This window comes from Metopolophium dirhodum, chromosome 8 (assembly GCF_019925205.1).
Source record: "Metopolophium dirhodum isolate CAU chromosome 8, ASM1992520v1, whole genome shotgun sequence".
NCBI lineage: Eukaryota > Metazoa > Arthropoda > Insecta > Hemiptera > Aphididae > Metopolophium > Metopolophium dirhodum.
This window is the reverse complement of record NC_083567.1, coordinates 29,007,925-29,024,412: the sequence shown is the minus strand read 5'-3', so window position 1 is coordinate 29,024,412 and position 16,488 is coordinate 29,007,925. Positions and strand designations below refer to the sequence as shown.

Below are 16,488 nucleotides of genomic sequence, written 5' to 3'. Positions count from 1 at the left end.
TTATTTTAGGTATTTCACTATAGTTGGGTGCCTAATAGTTTCTAGTGAGTACTATACTATACTAACATTATTCTTCCTATTTTAACAGACTTAGGACTGTCTATGACATATTATTTAGAGTGTAGACCAAAGGTATGGTTAAGAAAAATGTTAAACCATTTATTTATTTTTTTGGTTTCTTCACCATTAAAACTATAAACCATAAGAATTTTACAACTTATAATATGATAAAAATGTAGGTCCAATACCAAGTAAAAATATTAAACATTTGAAAAATCAAAATATTTATATAAAAATATACATATTAAGGAAGTTAAGGTTTCCTATTATATTATACAAATAAAAAAAAAATATATTGTTTAAAAATACTTTTGTGTTGGTAAAAATATATATGACATTAATTTTTGACATTGTACCCATATTTGTATTATATATATCATAATTTGTAAATTTCAATTTATTTTAGATTTTTAATAGCAAAGAAACTACAAAAAAAACTGTAAAAAAATATTTTTAAATATACCTTTGGTTTGAATAGACTTCCGAGTCTGTTAAAACGTTAGTATAGTGCGTAGTACTCACCAAAAAATATGAGAGACCCAACTATAGTGTATAGTACCTGAAAAAGTCCAGGACCTAACTAGAGTAGTACCTAAAATAATCTCGGACCCAACTAGTACCTGAGATTAGCACCTATAGTACTTGGGACCCAACTTGGATGCGCCGAGATATTTGTATCGTGAAATCATGGGAAATATCGGAACGATGTGCGAACAGTGCGAGTGTGGTCACAGAAAACTGAAAAGTAAATGTGGCTGTGTGCCTACTCACCAAACAAATTAGTGGTCGGGACTTTATTTATTAAACGTGCTCACGCTGTATTGTCCCGAACAGTGCGTCAACACTTAACTCGGACGCGTAGTAACGAACTTCGCCGAATCGTTGAAAAGTTTTCAACTGATTTTGTTTTAAATTTTAATTGACTGTTTCGTGGAAAGGGCAATTGTTTTCCTGCGAGATCGTATATATTATAATATAGTTCGGTTCAAAATTTGAGAAATCGCAAAACTCTTTAATATACTGAATATCAAAACTGTGTTCAATTCGACATTTTAGCGTACCTAATATGAATAATAAAATAATATCATAGGTAGTTAGTAACAGTTTTCTAATAATACGCTCTATTATATTTCGATACACAGTGTTATAATGTAACATCGATGTAGCGCGAAAAATCAAAAATTTAACTTCGACCCCGGCTGCAGGGTATACACCGCCACAGGAACGCACTTGCAGTGGCGTAGGATCGGCCAGTGGCGTACTCACCGAGCTCTCGAACGGTTTTCCAAACGAATTGGCGTTTTGTTCCGGATTGTCGATGTCCAACAGCGTCTGATGTTCCGGTTTGGCGGTCGCGGCACCCCGCGCCGGTGCCGGCTTCAACGGGACCGTCTCGCTGCCGCTGCTTGTCCCGTCGTACTGCGAATAATTGCTGCCAACTGTTCGGAAACACATGTCACACACACACACACACACGCACACATGTATAGTGTTTTTCGTCAAAACGACCGATTTCACGTGAGCACACTACCGCAATTATAGGTACTATAAAGGGCGCATAGACATATAATAGAGATTCTATTGTATTATATGTCTATGGTTGAGCGTTATAGTGAAAACTATGGTATCATAAACGTTCGAAACACGGTTTTTTTTTTACCCTGACGCGGTGGGTTTCTGACGATAAAAGCCGGTAAAAATATGTTTAATGCACGAGTTTATCGTGCCCGGCCTCTCGCCCTGCATAATGCTTGTATATATTTTACCGAATTTCGATTTGAGTTCGAAAGAAAGTCCAAAACGTAAGTGTTCTACGCTTTTTACGCCGCCGAGCGCGTCGAGACTGACTTGGTAAAAATTGAGAAATGTGAACGTTGGACACGAACGCTAACGATTTGCATATCGTGACGGTTTTCGTGCAGTCGTTGAAATCGTATCAAGAGTAGGTACAAACGAAAACCTACGGTTTCGATAAGTACGTAGGTAAACGCGATTATTGATCAACATTTTGTTGTACTATATAGGTAAATTCTTTATAGTCATACAATTTCTTTGAAAACGTCAAATAATGTATAATATGAAATGTAATTGATATCTTAAGTCTCTTCAACACTACACTGAACATGCATGCATATTGAAGATTAAAAATAATATGCACAATCGAAACTTTTTTTATCTAATATAATATAGGTACATATTATATTTCTTTGCTGGTAATTTTAGACCTGGGATTATAATGTCTAGACGTTTCTTGCGATTACAATTTTGACAATTTATTTTGCTCGACGGACAGAGGGACGTATACGCAAATAGTAAACGAATGTAGGTAGGTAGGTAATGAAATCGTCACATCGATCGTGAATTCAACTATAAAATACTTAACGTAAGTAAAAAAGCGAAACAAACTTACCGTGTGATCTTAGCGAATTCTGCTTGGACAGCTTCGGAATGTCGCTCTCTGAAAATCAACTAGAGTTATTTACACGTGTGTCATACATATATTATATTTATGTTTTTTTTTTCTCGTACCAGTAATATAATATCGTAATAATTATAATAGATCAATATCATAAGTTGCGGCGCGTTTCCATAATAATATTATATTATAATATGATGTATAGAAACGGCCGCGGCGATGGGTGAATATATATGTAATATTATTATGATAGATAACACAACATCGAATGGTGCGTATTTAGTAGCTGGTACATTAAAAGTACGCTGCAAGAAGGACGCAAGAAGGCCGTGCATGTATAGTGTATACAATATATTATGAATGATAATAATACACGATGTATATAGATTTAGTGTACCAGCTGTAGTATAACACGAAGATCACGGGACGGGCATCGTGTGATAGGGCAAGGATAGAGAGAGACTTGTAACACATCACTCATATATATACAGGATTAGTAAAGTTTCAGGACCTTACTGAGTCCCCAGAGGTTTTGTAACGCAAAATTTGTATGATCTTGTACATATAATCCATTCACACATACACATTTATACATTGGAGTGATTTTTCTTCGTATCGAGAGCGAATTTTTATGCGTTCTCACATAGAATCAACATTTTAACATAGTGAAATGATAATATGACACGTCTCAATGAATACCTAGGTACTAATTATTATTAATCGTTTTATTCAGTTGTCGTTGTTAATTAGAATTTTACCTTTCCAATCAAACTATAAAAAACTGTGCAAATCGGAAATTCTGCAAAATATATAATACCTACTCTGTTGGAGTTAAACATCATCTGACATTGCGACTAACAGTTGGCTGTTATTTATTCGAACTGTTCGGAGTAATGGAGCAAAAAAAAAAAAAATGTTAGAGGAGTACAACCACACCAAACTTAAAATTGTATAAACAACGAATACGCTATAAGCATGCAGGATGATCCAGAGACGCGTGGACAAATAATGGCTGCCGTTGCACGAAAGTGGACGAAGAAAAATCATTCCACCACACAATCAACACACAAGGAGTGACGATAAGGAGTGGCGGCGGCAAGTAGCAGTGGCGTCGACTTACCGTTGTCGACGATCACGTCAATCAGGTCCATGCTCTTGGCGAACGCGTCCCGGAGGTTGACGTGATGGAAGGACACGATGCTTCCCTCGCGCTTGGCACGCTCCAACGCCTCGCGCCGCTTGAGCGCCTTCTCTCGTCGCATCTGGTTTTTATAGAACTCGGCAAAATTGTTGACGATAATTGGAATGGGCAGCGCAATGACCAGCACGCCGCAGATACAACAGACGCCGCCGATGACCTTTCCCAGGGCCGTGGTCGGGTATATGTCGCCGTAGCCAACGGTGGTCATGGTGATGCCGGCCCACCAGAACGTCTCGGGTATGGACAGGAACTTGGTGCCCGGCTCCTCCTTCTCGGCGAAGTACGCCAGACTGGAGAATATCAGCACGCCCATGGCCAGAAACAGCATGAGCAGACCCAGCTCTTTGTACGAGTTGCGCAACGTGAACCCGAGGCTCTGCAGGCCGGTGGAGTGCCGGGCCAGTTTGAGTATGCGGAGTATGCGCATGATTCGGAATATCTGTATGACGCGGCGCACGTCGTCGAACTGGTGCGTGTCCGTCTTGTCCGTTTCTGCCACCAGTATCAGCGACACGAAGTACGGTAGTATGGCCAGCAGGTCGATCACATTCAGGCCGCCCTTGAAGAACTTCCACTTGTTGGGCGACGCGCTGAACCGGAGCAGATACTCGAGGGTGAACCACGTGATGCACACCAGCTCCACCATGGCGAACACCGGGTTGTCCTGGATCACCCCCTTCGTCTCCACTTGCAGCGACGGTATCGTGTTGAGCGTCAGCGCCACCGTCGACATAATGATGAACAGTATCGATATCACAGCTATCACCTGCGAGTTCACACACAAACAACCGCGTGCGGCTCCGGTCAGACGTCCGTCCACGAAAACACGTACTACATTTTTGTTTCGGTTTCGTCCTAACGGTATATATTGGTTATGATATAAATGTTTGGTCCACCGCAAACGCTGCCATCGCCCAACAGAGCGATGCGCGTCGTCGGGTTGGGTCGTCAAGTCGTGTATCCTACCCATACCTACATTTTTCTTTTTTTATATTATACGTATACTGCGTGGTGCGCGGTGAAAAGTTGGGAAACTCAAGACGGCCGTGGTTCGTCTAAACGTGCGCGTTATCTAAGTACCAAGATTTTTGACATTTTTTGAGTACACCTGTGATAATACTGTCAATAGACCGTATTTTCAAACACTGTTTTACGGCGTATAAGGACAAACTGGAATGCTGTTCTGACACGAACATTTCAAATCAGTATTTTCATTATTTTTATGCGCACTGTAATTAATCATCTTCTGTAAACGGTTCGCATACAAATTGGAGGCATCATTTACTCGTTTGATGAAAAAAGTTTGCCATCACCACTGTCCGAGTAAGATTCGTAAAAAATCTTAGTTTTTGAAAACATATTATACGCATGGGCTTTAAAAATCCACGAAAATCCAAATATTAGAAATTGAATAAACGCACAACTTGAGCGTAAAACCGGGTTTACGCCTTTACGGCAAGTTTACTACGCATAGACCGCGTATATAGGAGGTCCCACTACAGCTATATAGTAATAAGTTTAGTTCCGCGGAGAGAGTATAGATAATATTCCGTTCGGGTCGATCAGACATTTTTTTATACGCATCGCTGGCCATGTCTAGTGCAGACGAATTTTTTTCTCCGGACTCCCCCCGCCCTAACCATCCCCTTTGCGAATAAATTATGAAATCCCGGTTACACCCCACCACTATACTACCACGCAATAGAAAGGAATGATGCTCTATACTTGCTACAACGCATGTAAGTCTTATAGGTATATAATACATGCGTTACATTTGGGTCCGTGTGCGTGTGTGTATCGCGTTAGTAATATATATTATGGTTTATCGCATCCTTCCGTCCACCTTTCGTGAGGTTCGCGTGCCACTGAGGCGTTTTCGAGCTCCGGCAGGGGATCGATAACGACGATAACGATAGTAATAGTAATAGTAGTAATAGTAATAATAATAACAATAATAATAATAATAAGCAGCCCTCCGTTCTTTGGAAATAGGTAGGTTGGCGTATATATATTTTGTGTGCGTGCCCGTGTGCCGGCTAACATTTCACACTGCAGGTCCGCAGTGGTCAACGAACGGTTCGGTATGTCCGATTTTAATTAAACTCATTTACCTATACACACACACACACACACACACACACACACACACACACACACACACACATTATAGTATATTACACATAAATATATGTAATGTATATAGTTTTCAGGTGGATCGCCTACGGTGTGCGTATTATAATATATAGCCGATGTATCATCGTAGTATAGCCGTGTACGATACAACCCTGCGGTTGTGACGACTCTGTCGTGTTTCGATTTGACGATTCGTGTTTCGCTGTAATAATATAAATATATAATACGGCAACGGCGCCACCTATGCATATAATGTTTTAATGTGTATAGATATATAATACGCTGTACGTATTGTACACAGACACAATATTGTAATGATAATAATAACGTATTGTTTTTGTTTTTACATTTTTTTTTTTCGCCGTTTTTAATTGTCTATAACAACACTGTATATTTTATAACGCACGCACCACGGATTCGTAAACTATTCGCCGCACGAAAATGCCGCCGAAAGTGGAGTGGAAAAGTGATTTTTATTTTACACGTCCGTATCGCATTGAAAACTCACGCATATAGATTATTATTATGCCAGAGAAATAATTATCAAGCAGTTAATCAAGTTGTGGTTTTTTTATTCTTAATTAAAAACTTGACGTTCTGAAAATAGATTGTATTATTTTGATAAATTATTATTTATGACGAATAAGAAAGAGAAACTTTATCAACTTAAGATAATACGAAATTGGATAATTTACTACGCTGGAAAGAAATTAAGAAAAACATTTTGAGAGGTTTTCAAGATGGAATAATAAATTATATAAATTATAATAGTTAATTATAGTAAATAATACTCATGAAGTAGCTAGGTAAACGAACCTACACGAAATTTGTATTTTAATTGAAATCGACGTACCTAGGCTCTATCGGTAGGTACTAAGTAGTAAAGAATCGGTCAATAATTTTTTTGGTTTGAATCTCCTATTTAGCATAGTCACATAGGTATTAACTTAGAATTATTTACATAATAGGTTTAAATTAATTGTTCACATAACATTAAAGCGCAGTGCAATAAATACATAATGTATTACGTGCTTCTGAAGAAGTATAAGCGATTTCGAGGAAAGCAGCAGCGTTTAAAATAAATTAACGTAGACTAGTATCAAATTGTTTATTTTAGTTATTACTGAAAACGAAGTTTCTTGTTAGCTTTATAGCCATAAAAGAAAAGTGAAACATTTTTGGAGTATTTAAAATTTAAATTATATTTTTTAAATAATACGGTTTCGACTGTTTCGAGTGTATAGTTTGTGATCTAATTTTATTTTACGAGTAATATAATGTAGATTAGTTTTCATACTTCCAAGTTTTAAGTCTCAGGTTTAATATCAGGCTAAATTGGCATAATAAAAATAATTATAAAATGTATCGAGAAGAAAACTATCTTGTTAGCACATGGTATATATGTGTTAGTAGTTACGGTCATGTGATTTTTATTTGCAAATAATTATTAAAAATTAATTTAATTTGAAAAAATTCTTCTAAGTAAGTATAATATTATGTAAGTAACGCAGACAATATTATTATATTAATTCGAACAAATTATTATTATTATACTTGAGACTTTGAATTTTATAAGCGCGTACAAAAACCAATTTTACTTTATAGGTACGCGTAATAATATTACCTAAAGTTAGAGGAGGTTCATTTTAATTGTAGGTGGTCCTATTTAATTGTAATATCGTTAACCAGTAACCACGGTATTAAGTTTAAAACACTAAAAAGACACCAGTTTAATTATAAAATTCTAATAACTCGCTTTAAAATATTAACATCATTAACCTTCTTACCTTTGAATTTAATGCCAGCAGGTCAATTAACCATTATAAGTTGTAATATTAAAATTAATGACACCAAATGGATTGTGTTGAGCACAAGTTCGGTATGCGTAATGCGTTTTATAAGACGGAAACGACAAATGCGAGTGTAAATTCCGCATAAGTAAACCGTTCGAAAAGCTATCGGGTATTATATCTATACGTTATTGTTGATATTGGCCAACGATATTACAATACAGAGCAAACACCACTGGAACGTGTGGGTGTACGCAAACAATGATACAGTCATAGTCGTCGGTAACCGCGAGTAAATGAAAAAAATGTTACGTATATGTATATAATATATAATTTGTGTATAAATACACACACACACACACACACACACACACACACACACACATTATTATATTGTCTTTTATAGAAAAACCAAGCAAAGTCCACATAGAAAGCCGCACATAGTGTTGCCAATAAAACCAAAATCAAACCATTCGCACGCAATATACGTATAATATAATAACAATAATAATATGTATCATATAGGTAGGCATGTGGTTGTAAATACAACGCAGTTGCGGTGAGGTCTGTAAACAGTTATTTTTAATTCGTTCAAATGTCGTGAGGTTGTTCGGTCCAGGTTCCGGGGCCGGGAAGTCGATCGCGCTCACCGGACGGCTGTCCCGGCGCCGGCGCGTGGCCCGAAACGTCTGTTGTCAAAAATATGTTTCAAATATATAATATAGTCGTGTTCGGGTCAATCGGAGCCGACTGTCGATTTCTGTGACGAACAGGTTCATTGCGCAAAACACATTCCACACACGCGTTAATATTTTGTAATAGCCGTGTTTTTTTTTGTTTTTAAATAGTTTGCCGAGTTCTATATGCGTATTACAATAAATTTGTCGGTTGCAGGCGTCTTAGGAGAAAACTGCAGCGTATATGATGCGTTGATAGTACACACGCGGCCAGTGTATATAAAAAACTAAAAAGTTTTTGTTTCATACATTAAAGAAGCCTCGTGCAACAACAATTCCCTGTTAACACACTCGAAGAGGAAGGAAAACAATAGTAAAAAAAAAAAAAAAAACCATTATCAAACAAAATATAATATGATAGAAAAAAGAAAAATTTGAAAATCGTCTCTCCGCGCCCAATTTCCACAGTGAAGAATCCACAATTCCCGTCACCGTAACTAATAATGGGGTCTAGGTTAAAAGTTTGATTGAATAGGCCTTCCGCTCTTCCCGAGAGTCTTTACGGTCTCACAACGACTTGGGAGTCCTACCGAAAACGATACCTGCGATCGTGCGACTCATAAATCGTATACCAACGCCCACGAGTCGCTTCCGTTATCACTGCGGAGAGACGATTTCCTAGGCACTCGTATATAATGAATATTATATATAATATATTGTACGTTCTCGGGTACGTATAGTATACTCGTCCACTGTATATGTGTCATCTACATCATGTCGAGTACCTAATAGTCATAATATGATGTAGTCATATTATAAATATTGCCGTCCACACGTTTTTGTCTTTATCGCAATAGCACTTTTTAAATTTGTTGAACATTTTTATACTAAAAAAGACACCTACGTGCACGGAGGAACACAAAAAGAAAAGCGACCAAAAAAGTTCTGTTGGTGTAACTTTTGTATCACTCCACATATACGTTTTTCGCGACGCCAATCTCCAGAAAAATAAAATCCGCAAAAGTGTTGAAACTCGTCAGTTCGTGTAAGACAATAGAATTGATATAGATAGTTTGGTTTACCGGACGTTTGAAGTCGAAGAAGAAATGCGCATAACCTGCAGTGGACTCGTGCGGCAAATTTATATCGACACTATTTATACAGCCTCGCTGAACATATTTTATGCGGAACGAGGGTAATTTTATTTTAACCGTGTTTAGATTGTTAAGATGATTTCATGCGCCTATAATATGATTGGTAGACACTGACAATAACATATAACAACACATAATTGGACGAGTATCGTGTACTGCTAACCCATCGTACGTACGTATATAATAAGCATAACATTAATCACAATATAGCTGCGACGCGTCGCCATATTGTCCTGCGAAAAAGTTTCGCGGCCAAAGGGAATGTCGTAAAAAAAAAAAAAAATGCGTGATGATGACGACGGCGACTGTCGCCTGCGCACTCGTGCGTGCCGCGGCATGCGGCCCCGCTGCGGCGGCGGGGACTTACCCGTCGTGCGTGCAGTCGGCATGTGGTGACGTCGACCACGACTTACCCTTGCCGCGATGCTGGTGGTGGGCTTCTCGAGCAGGTCCCACAGCATCTTCTGGTAGTGCGCGCACTTGCCCTCGCCGAACTCCTCCTCGTCGCGCTGCCTCAGCGACTCGGCCTCCTTCCGCATCTCCTCGTGCACGTGCTCCTTGCGCTGGTGATACTTGTGCTGGCAACACGACTCCAAGTACAGCTCGTCGACGCCCCAGTACTCCAGATCGTCGCTGAACGCCAGCACGCACATCTCGTCCACCAGGTGCAGCTTGCCCGTCCTGTAGAAGTTCAACACCTAGGCGGGGCACACCGGACATGACATATTTTAACAAATAATAGGCACCCGACCACGTTGCGTATACCACTGTCCACTGTAATGCCACTGCAGTGGCACGATATAAATTATTAATAAGCCTGTCCGGGATTTATCCGTTCTTCCGGTTCTGCAGCGCGGGCGTTGATGTTGTCCACCACGCTTTGATGTCGTTGGTTCAATCGATATGATAACATTTTTACGCGTGTTCAGCGTTGAATAGGTATAACAAGTCTAATGGTTTCAGTGACCGGCAAATGTATTTTGTTGTCTTAGTATTTTATCATATCGTTATAGGTGGGACGGGATGATTACGAGAATGTCGGAATTGAAAGGGTTTTTCGAGGATATAGCTGCGCACAGTGGAAAAATGCAAATAATGCTCTATAATACATATTCTCGTTTCGGTTTTCTAATTTGTATACAACACAATATTTAAGGTTAAGTATATCAATAGTGAAATAAAATATTATTATTAACACCTTTTTATTTATTACCCATATAATATTGAAGTATGTGCTATATTTGTGCCGATAGTGCGCATTCCTCACCATCCCCGCTACGGTCCCACACCAAACATTTAAAAAGAATTAAATTTATTAAAAATCCAGTTTATGCCAAATTAAAGTCTACTCGTTCTTTCTCTGATGATCATAAGTAAATAAGTTTTCGGTTTTAATGTGCCTATCTTTAAGTCCAGAGACTCGACTATATTCTTGTCGTTGGCTTCCGTCTAGGTCACTCTATTTCTACATGCTACGTATAGGATACTTTCTGTGACCTAACTTAAATTCTTTATCGAAATTTTTTTTTACTTTAAAGCTTTTTTTATTGTGGCATCAACTAACATTCACAATCAAACTCAAACTGTACGAAATATTTTTATTAAACTAAAACACGTAAAAAAAAAGTTGATAACATTTAACATTTTTGAAAGGAAATCACGTATAACTCCATATTTATTATTTACTACAATTTAGAATTTATATTATTATTCTATTGAAATTACCTAGAATAATAAACTTTTTTTTCGTCTCTTCTGCTACACGTGATACGACTTTAGTGATTGTAATTATAATTGTTAACGGACAATAATTGAATATTGGGCAACGAGCACAGATGCATATACTTACAAAGAGGCAAAGTTTACGAAAACAAAATGTCTAAGGTACCTATTCTAGGTACCTATTATTCTGTAGAATAATAAAATGAAAATAAAAACTGTATTTACTACGGCGTTATTCGGAGTTATGACGTCAAATCTTTTAAAAATGCTAATTGTTGTCAACTTTTTTAAATTTAATAAAAATAATTTTTATACTTCTGATTTAATTGTGTTGGTAGAACAATAAAATAGCTTTGGAATAAAAACATACGATAATGAATTGAAAAACTTTAAAGATACTTCAGCAATAAATGCGTGGTAAGTTTGGTTTTGTTAAAAAAAAAGTTGAATTGCTCATAACTAAAATAATAAAAAAACTTAGACCCCCCTCATGGGGTTTTTTTTTATAACTTAAGGTATACTATCATATGACATCTTCACGGGACACATCGTATAATACAGTATAATACTACGGCATTAGTTCCTATAAGAAATAACGTTTAAATAAGTTATACGCCACTGTAATATGGCAATTCTGACGAATTCAATTTTTTCTAGAACCAACTGGTTTTCAACAGTACATCTTATTAACACAAACGGCTCTTATGACAGTCAAGAAATGTATCATATGCTGACATAAACTGCAGAATGAAAAAATAAATAAATATATCCCTCACAGCATAAACTGATGTTGGTGCGATACTTTTTCGATTATTATAGGACCACGGGGAGTGGCGTTAATACTATAATACAAAATATATGTTTTCATCGTGTGGTTAGTATCAATACACGAATAAATCGCAGACTAGTTAGGAATCGGCAAAAATCAATTACGCAAGTATACTGCAGCGGAGTTTCGAAAAACAAAAACAATATAATGGTTCGTCGGGGAACGATACGTGGCACGTGGTCTCAGGGATAGTTATTGTATTATTGTTCGAGCGTTTATATCTCGAGACGTAGTGGCGGAAGACACGCTGCGAATGGTGTAATAAAATTTCGGTATTTTGGACGGAAAAAATGGGGTGGTGGGTCGATGGGTGTGTATTTGACTTCTGAAATATTTCAACGTGTGCGTCGATCAGACCAAAGTGTTGTGTATGTATAATAAATACGTTCGAGTGTGATCGTCACATTCTTGGAGACAGTTCGATGCAACGATAAAACACGGTGCGGCGGAACGATTCGAGTCAAACGTCGTCGACCAGCGAACGGGAAGGAGAGCGAAGTATAATATTTATTTTATTGATCTTTTTCGTTTGGACCTCGTAAAAGTCGCACTACGAATGTTCGTCCGCGTATAGATGATTGGACGACGAGCAGTCGCGATTGGCTGTGATTCGTATAAATTAATTTATTCATCCATGCCATAATACAACATAAAGTCCCCATACGTGTTAGACATTTCGGGAAACAAATCCGTTCAAAATCCTTGTTTTAAAACTGTACTTCAAAATTCGGTCACGCGTGTTAAAAAAAAAAGAAAGTACACGCACTGAAATATTTGATTATAACATACTTTTGAACGAGTTTACGAAATGAGAGTATATAACTCTTAGCGTTTGTGTATCTGTCCCGCTGAATCGTTGACACAATGTTGTTTGTCAATTGGTCTCATAGCTATGTTGTATGTGGGTGAGAGGGTCTATAGTCTCCGAGAACAAATCGGTTTCGGTCTCACGTAATCTACACGCCAAGCCGTTATGTGTTTACGGTCTTTCGGGAATTGTTTTTTATAATTTTTTTTCATTATTTATATTTCAATACGACTCCAGACAAAAAACTATTAAAACTAATGTAATAAGAATCGTTCAGAAAGTATATAAGGTTACACAATTGTCTAAAAATCGGAAAGTGTATATTATATTTACATAAAATATACAGAGATTGTTACAAAGTTATGTTTTAATGTTTATACATAATCGCCGTCAAGACCAATGAACTTGTAGACTGTAGTCGTGGCATCAGCTTTTATTTATCAGCGCCAAAGAACTTATAATTTCCACGTCTTTGAACCACTTTTCTCTTTCCACTATTCATCGTCAGAAAAATATTACTTTTCGAACTTGGTTAAAAAGCAAAATCATTAGGTGCAAGATACGATCCTAACCGTCCTGTTAGCCTCATATGGTGAGTTTTTAAAAAGTTAGGTTTCGCAGTTATTGAAGGTTTTACAATAAGCCACCGAACTGATTCGTATGTAACGATCATGACAATCGGGTTTAATTGAGACGATTTCCCTCTAAGCGCTCATAAGATTTAACAAACCTAAGATATGTAATGTTGTGTACTTATACTTGCGTGTTATTAGTACTTATACTTATATTGAATAGATTGATTTAAATGTTGTATTTTAAATGCGCATTAGATCACCTAGGTATACGTTTTTAGGGACATTTTTTAATTTTTTTAGGGCACTAATAGCTGTCACACTATAAAATCGCAAGCAGCGACACATCCTCCGTAATATGCGTAGTAAATGGCCAAATACAACACAACGTTATTCACAGTCAGTAGGTACTATTATGATGATTATATTTTTTATTGGGCCTTGACATAAGCATATAACATGATGTCATGATATCATTATAGTTACCGAGCTGAACGATTTCGGGTGCCTGTCGAAGAAGTACTCGTTGTCGGCCAACGAGTAGTCGTCGCAAAGCTCGGCAATGGCCTCGTGCGTGTTGCAGTCCCTCAACCGGCCCAACCTGGTGTGCGGCAGCCGCTCCAGGGTCCGCCACAGTATCTCGTGCTTGACGCCGCCCACGTTTATGCACACTCTCCGGTTGAGGGCCTTCGACCGCATTATCATGAACGGCTCGGGCGGCAGCGACGACAGCGACCGGCTGTGCAACCGCCGGTACAGCTCCTGCGCCTGCGCCGGCGCGGACGGTGGTGGCTGCTTTGTGACCGGGAACCTGATCTCCTTCTGACTGTCCGGCTGTGCGGCGGCCGCGGCGGCCGCGGCCGTCCACCGCACCGCCGCGCCGATTGGTGGCAGCCGCGGGCCGCCGCAGCCGTTGTTTTCGAATCCGGTGCCCGCATCGCGTTCCGCGGCCATCAACCGGACACCGGACCGTCAACCGTCAATCTTTTTCCGCCCATTCGTCTGCACAAAAAATAAAATACGGCGGGTCACAACAATGTCTGCAGACAGCAGGGCCGGACCAGTGGCAGATTCAGAGCTTAATTTTTTTTTCTTTGGGGGGGGGGGGGCAAAAGTACAAAAAAATACAACATTTTATTACAAAATTGGCTAAACACAGTGTGAAACAAAGGGAAACTACGCGGTGATTGGGGTGAGGGAAAATCCCCCTCCTCACAGGATCCGCACTGGGCCGGACCAAACTCCTGCTATTGAACGGTCATTATTATATAGCTAGAAGGATGTGGAGTGTCAAGAGGAGTGTAGGCGAGGAGGAGGAGGAGAAGGGACGACACACGATTATGCACAATCTCTTTACACGATTTCGCATAATTTCGTCGTGTAAAAGATTTTTTTTACAAACATTGCCAGTTATGGTAACAATATTATGATAATTTGTTTTCAAATTGTATAAAAATAAAAACAAATTAGTTAAAATAGTTTTAATGTGTTTAATAATAAAGCATAATAGTAATTACAAAATGTTCCCTGTGATATCAAGAGCTAACATGTAAATAGATGTGTAATCGATAAAAATTGAATGATGGCTTGATTTAATTGATTATTATATTTATTAATAATTACTATCCATCATTTCGATGTGTAAAATTGTGTTTTTTAAATAAAATTACCCGTCATCGTCACAAAGTCATTTTGTGTAGAAAGAAATGTAAACGCGAATCGTGTGAACAAAAATGTAAAACGTGAATCACCGAGGCGGAAGACAGCTGATACTATTCGAATACGGCGCGAGCCAAAATTCACTGGAACTTACCTAATGGGTAGTAACTAGTAACTATTTGAGATTTTTTCATTCCATCACGTTTGGGCATTCAAATAAAATAAACACCTACCTATATACCTGATATGTACCTATACACTTTTAGTATGCAAAAGTGCTAACTAAGTTAATAATAACTTAAAGCGTATAAGCGATATGGTATACGACATAATATACTTTATATTAATTTTAAATTTTAATGATATGAAATAATTTAAAAAAATATTTTAGCCACAGTCCTATATTTCTGTACTATTTCTATAAACAATTATTATTTGACCGTAGTTTACGACATTCGACTCAAATTCAATTGATACGCAATAATTATGCGTACAGTTGATATACGAATGATTTTTCAATAAATAGTTCCCAAAAGTATTTATTTTTTTTGCTCAAACGTGTCGCGTTTTTTGATAAAATGCCTAAACGCGTTATATCTATTTCGAGAGTCCCAAATCATAATCAGATAGAGGTAAGTGGTGTCCGGACAAAAGTGGTATAAAAAGGTCATAATATATTATAGATAATTTATTTCCCAGTGAACGAGTGAACCTTTTTTGCCAACCATAACAACCATAGCTGATAATATATATTCACAGCATTTATATTTGTGTCTATATAAACGTTTCTTTTTTAAAATGTACTTATTTTTGATTTTTGACTACTCATTAAAGTGATTTTCGATCGGCTTTTAATTCAAAATAAATGTCGACTGTTCGTACTTTAACTTTTAAGCTATATATTATAGCCAATGTGTGTCCGTAAAGTTACCTTTTGAATTTAATACCTGTTTTGCCTTGTGTCATAAGTGGTTTTGATTCCAGAAATGTGTAGTAATATTTCAAATTTCGATATTCATAGTATTTTATACATTATACATTAATATTATGTTTTGCATTATAAAACTCAATTATAACTAAAATAGGTGAGTTATTACAGTAAAACCTTGATTTGATATTTTAGAGTGGTTACCGAAATTGAAACTGGAGCTTTAACTTATTATTTCGACGAACTGAAACCCATAAAATCCCCCGCAGGGTCTCAGTCCCTTTGTCAAATCAAAACTTTGAAGCAGTGACGGCGGTGGGGCACAACATGGCGGTTTTTATTTTATTACACCTTGTTATAATTACTCTGCATTTGACGTGTCACGTGTGTAATAATAATAATAATATGCTCGCGCATATATATACATATATATATATATATATAGGTATATATATAACAACTAATTATAATTATGATTTATTGGCACACACAATTATAACGGGCTTATGAGTCAAACTGAAAATAATATTCGTCGTCCG

At 37.6% G+C, this 16,488-nt stretch overlaps 1 protein-coding gene across 2 annotated transcripts in view; it reads right to left on the bottom strand.

The window, feature by feature from the left end:
- LOC132951035 (potassium voltage-gated channel protein Shab) overlaps positions 1–16,488 on the bottom strand; it is a 53,496-nt gene that overhangs the window by 17,490 nt on the left and 19,518 nt on the right. For both annotated transcript variants that reach the window (XM_061022717.1, XM_061022718.1), the window contains exons 2-6: positions 13,849–14,364; positions 9,845–10,129; positions 3,597–4,443; positions 2,471–2,518; positions 1,327–1,499 (exon numbers count right to left, since the gene is read on the bottom strand). In XM_061022717.1, the coding sequence (XP_060878700.1) occupies positions 1,327–1,499; positions 2,471–2,518; positions 3,597–4,443; positions 9,845–10,129; positions 13,849–14,316 (1,821 nt within the window). In that variant the 5' untranslated portion in view covers positions 14,317–14,364. The remainder of the gene's footprint in view (positions 1–1,326; positions 1,500–2,470; positions 2,519–3,596; positions 4,444–9,844; positions 10,130–13,848; positions 14,365–16,488) is intronic.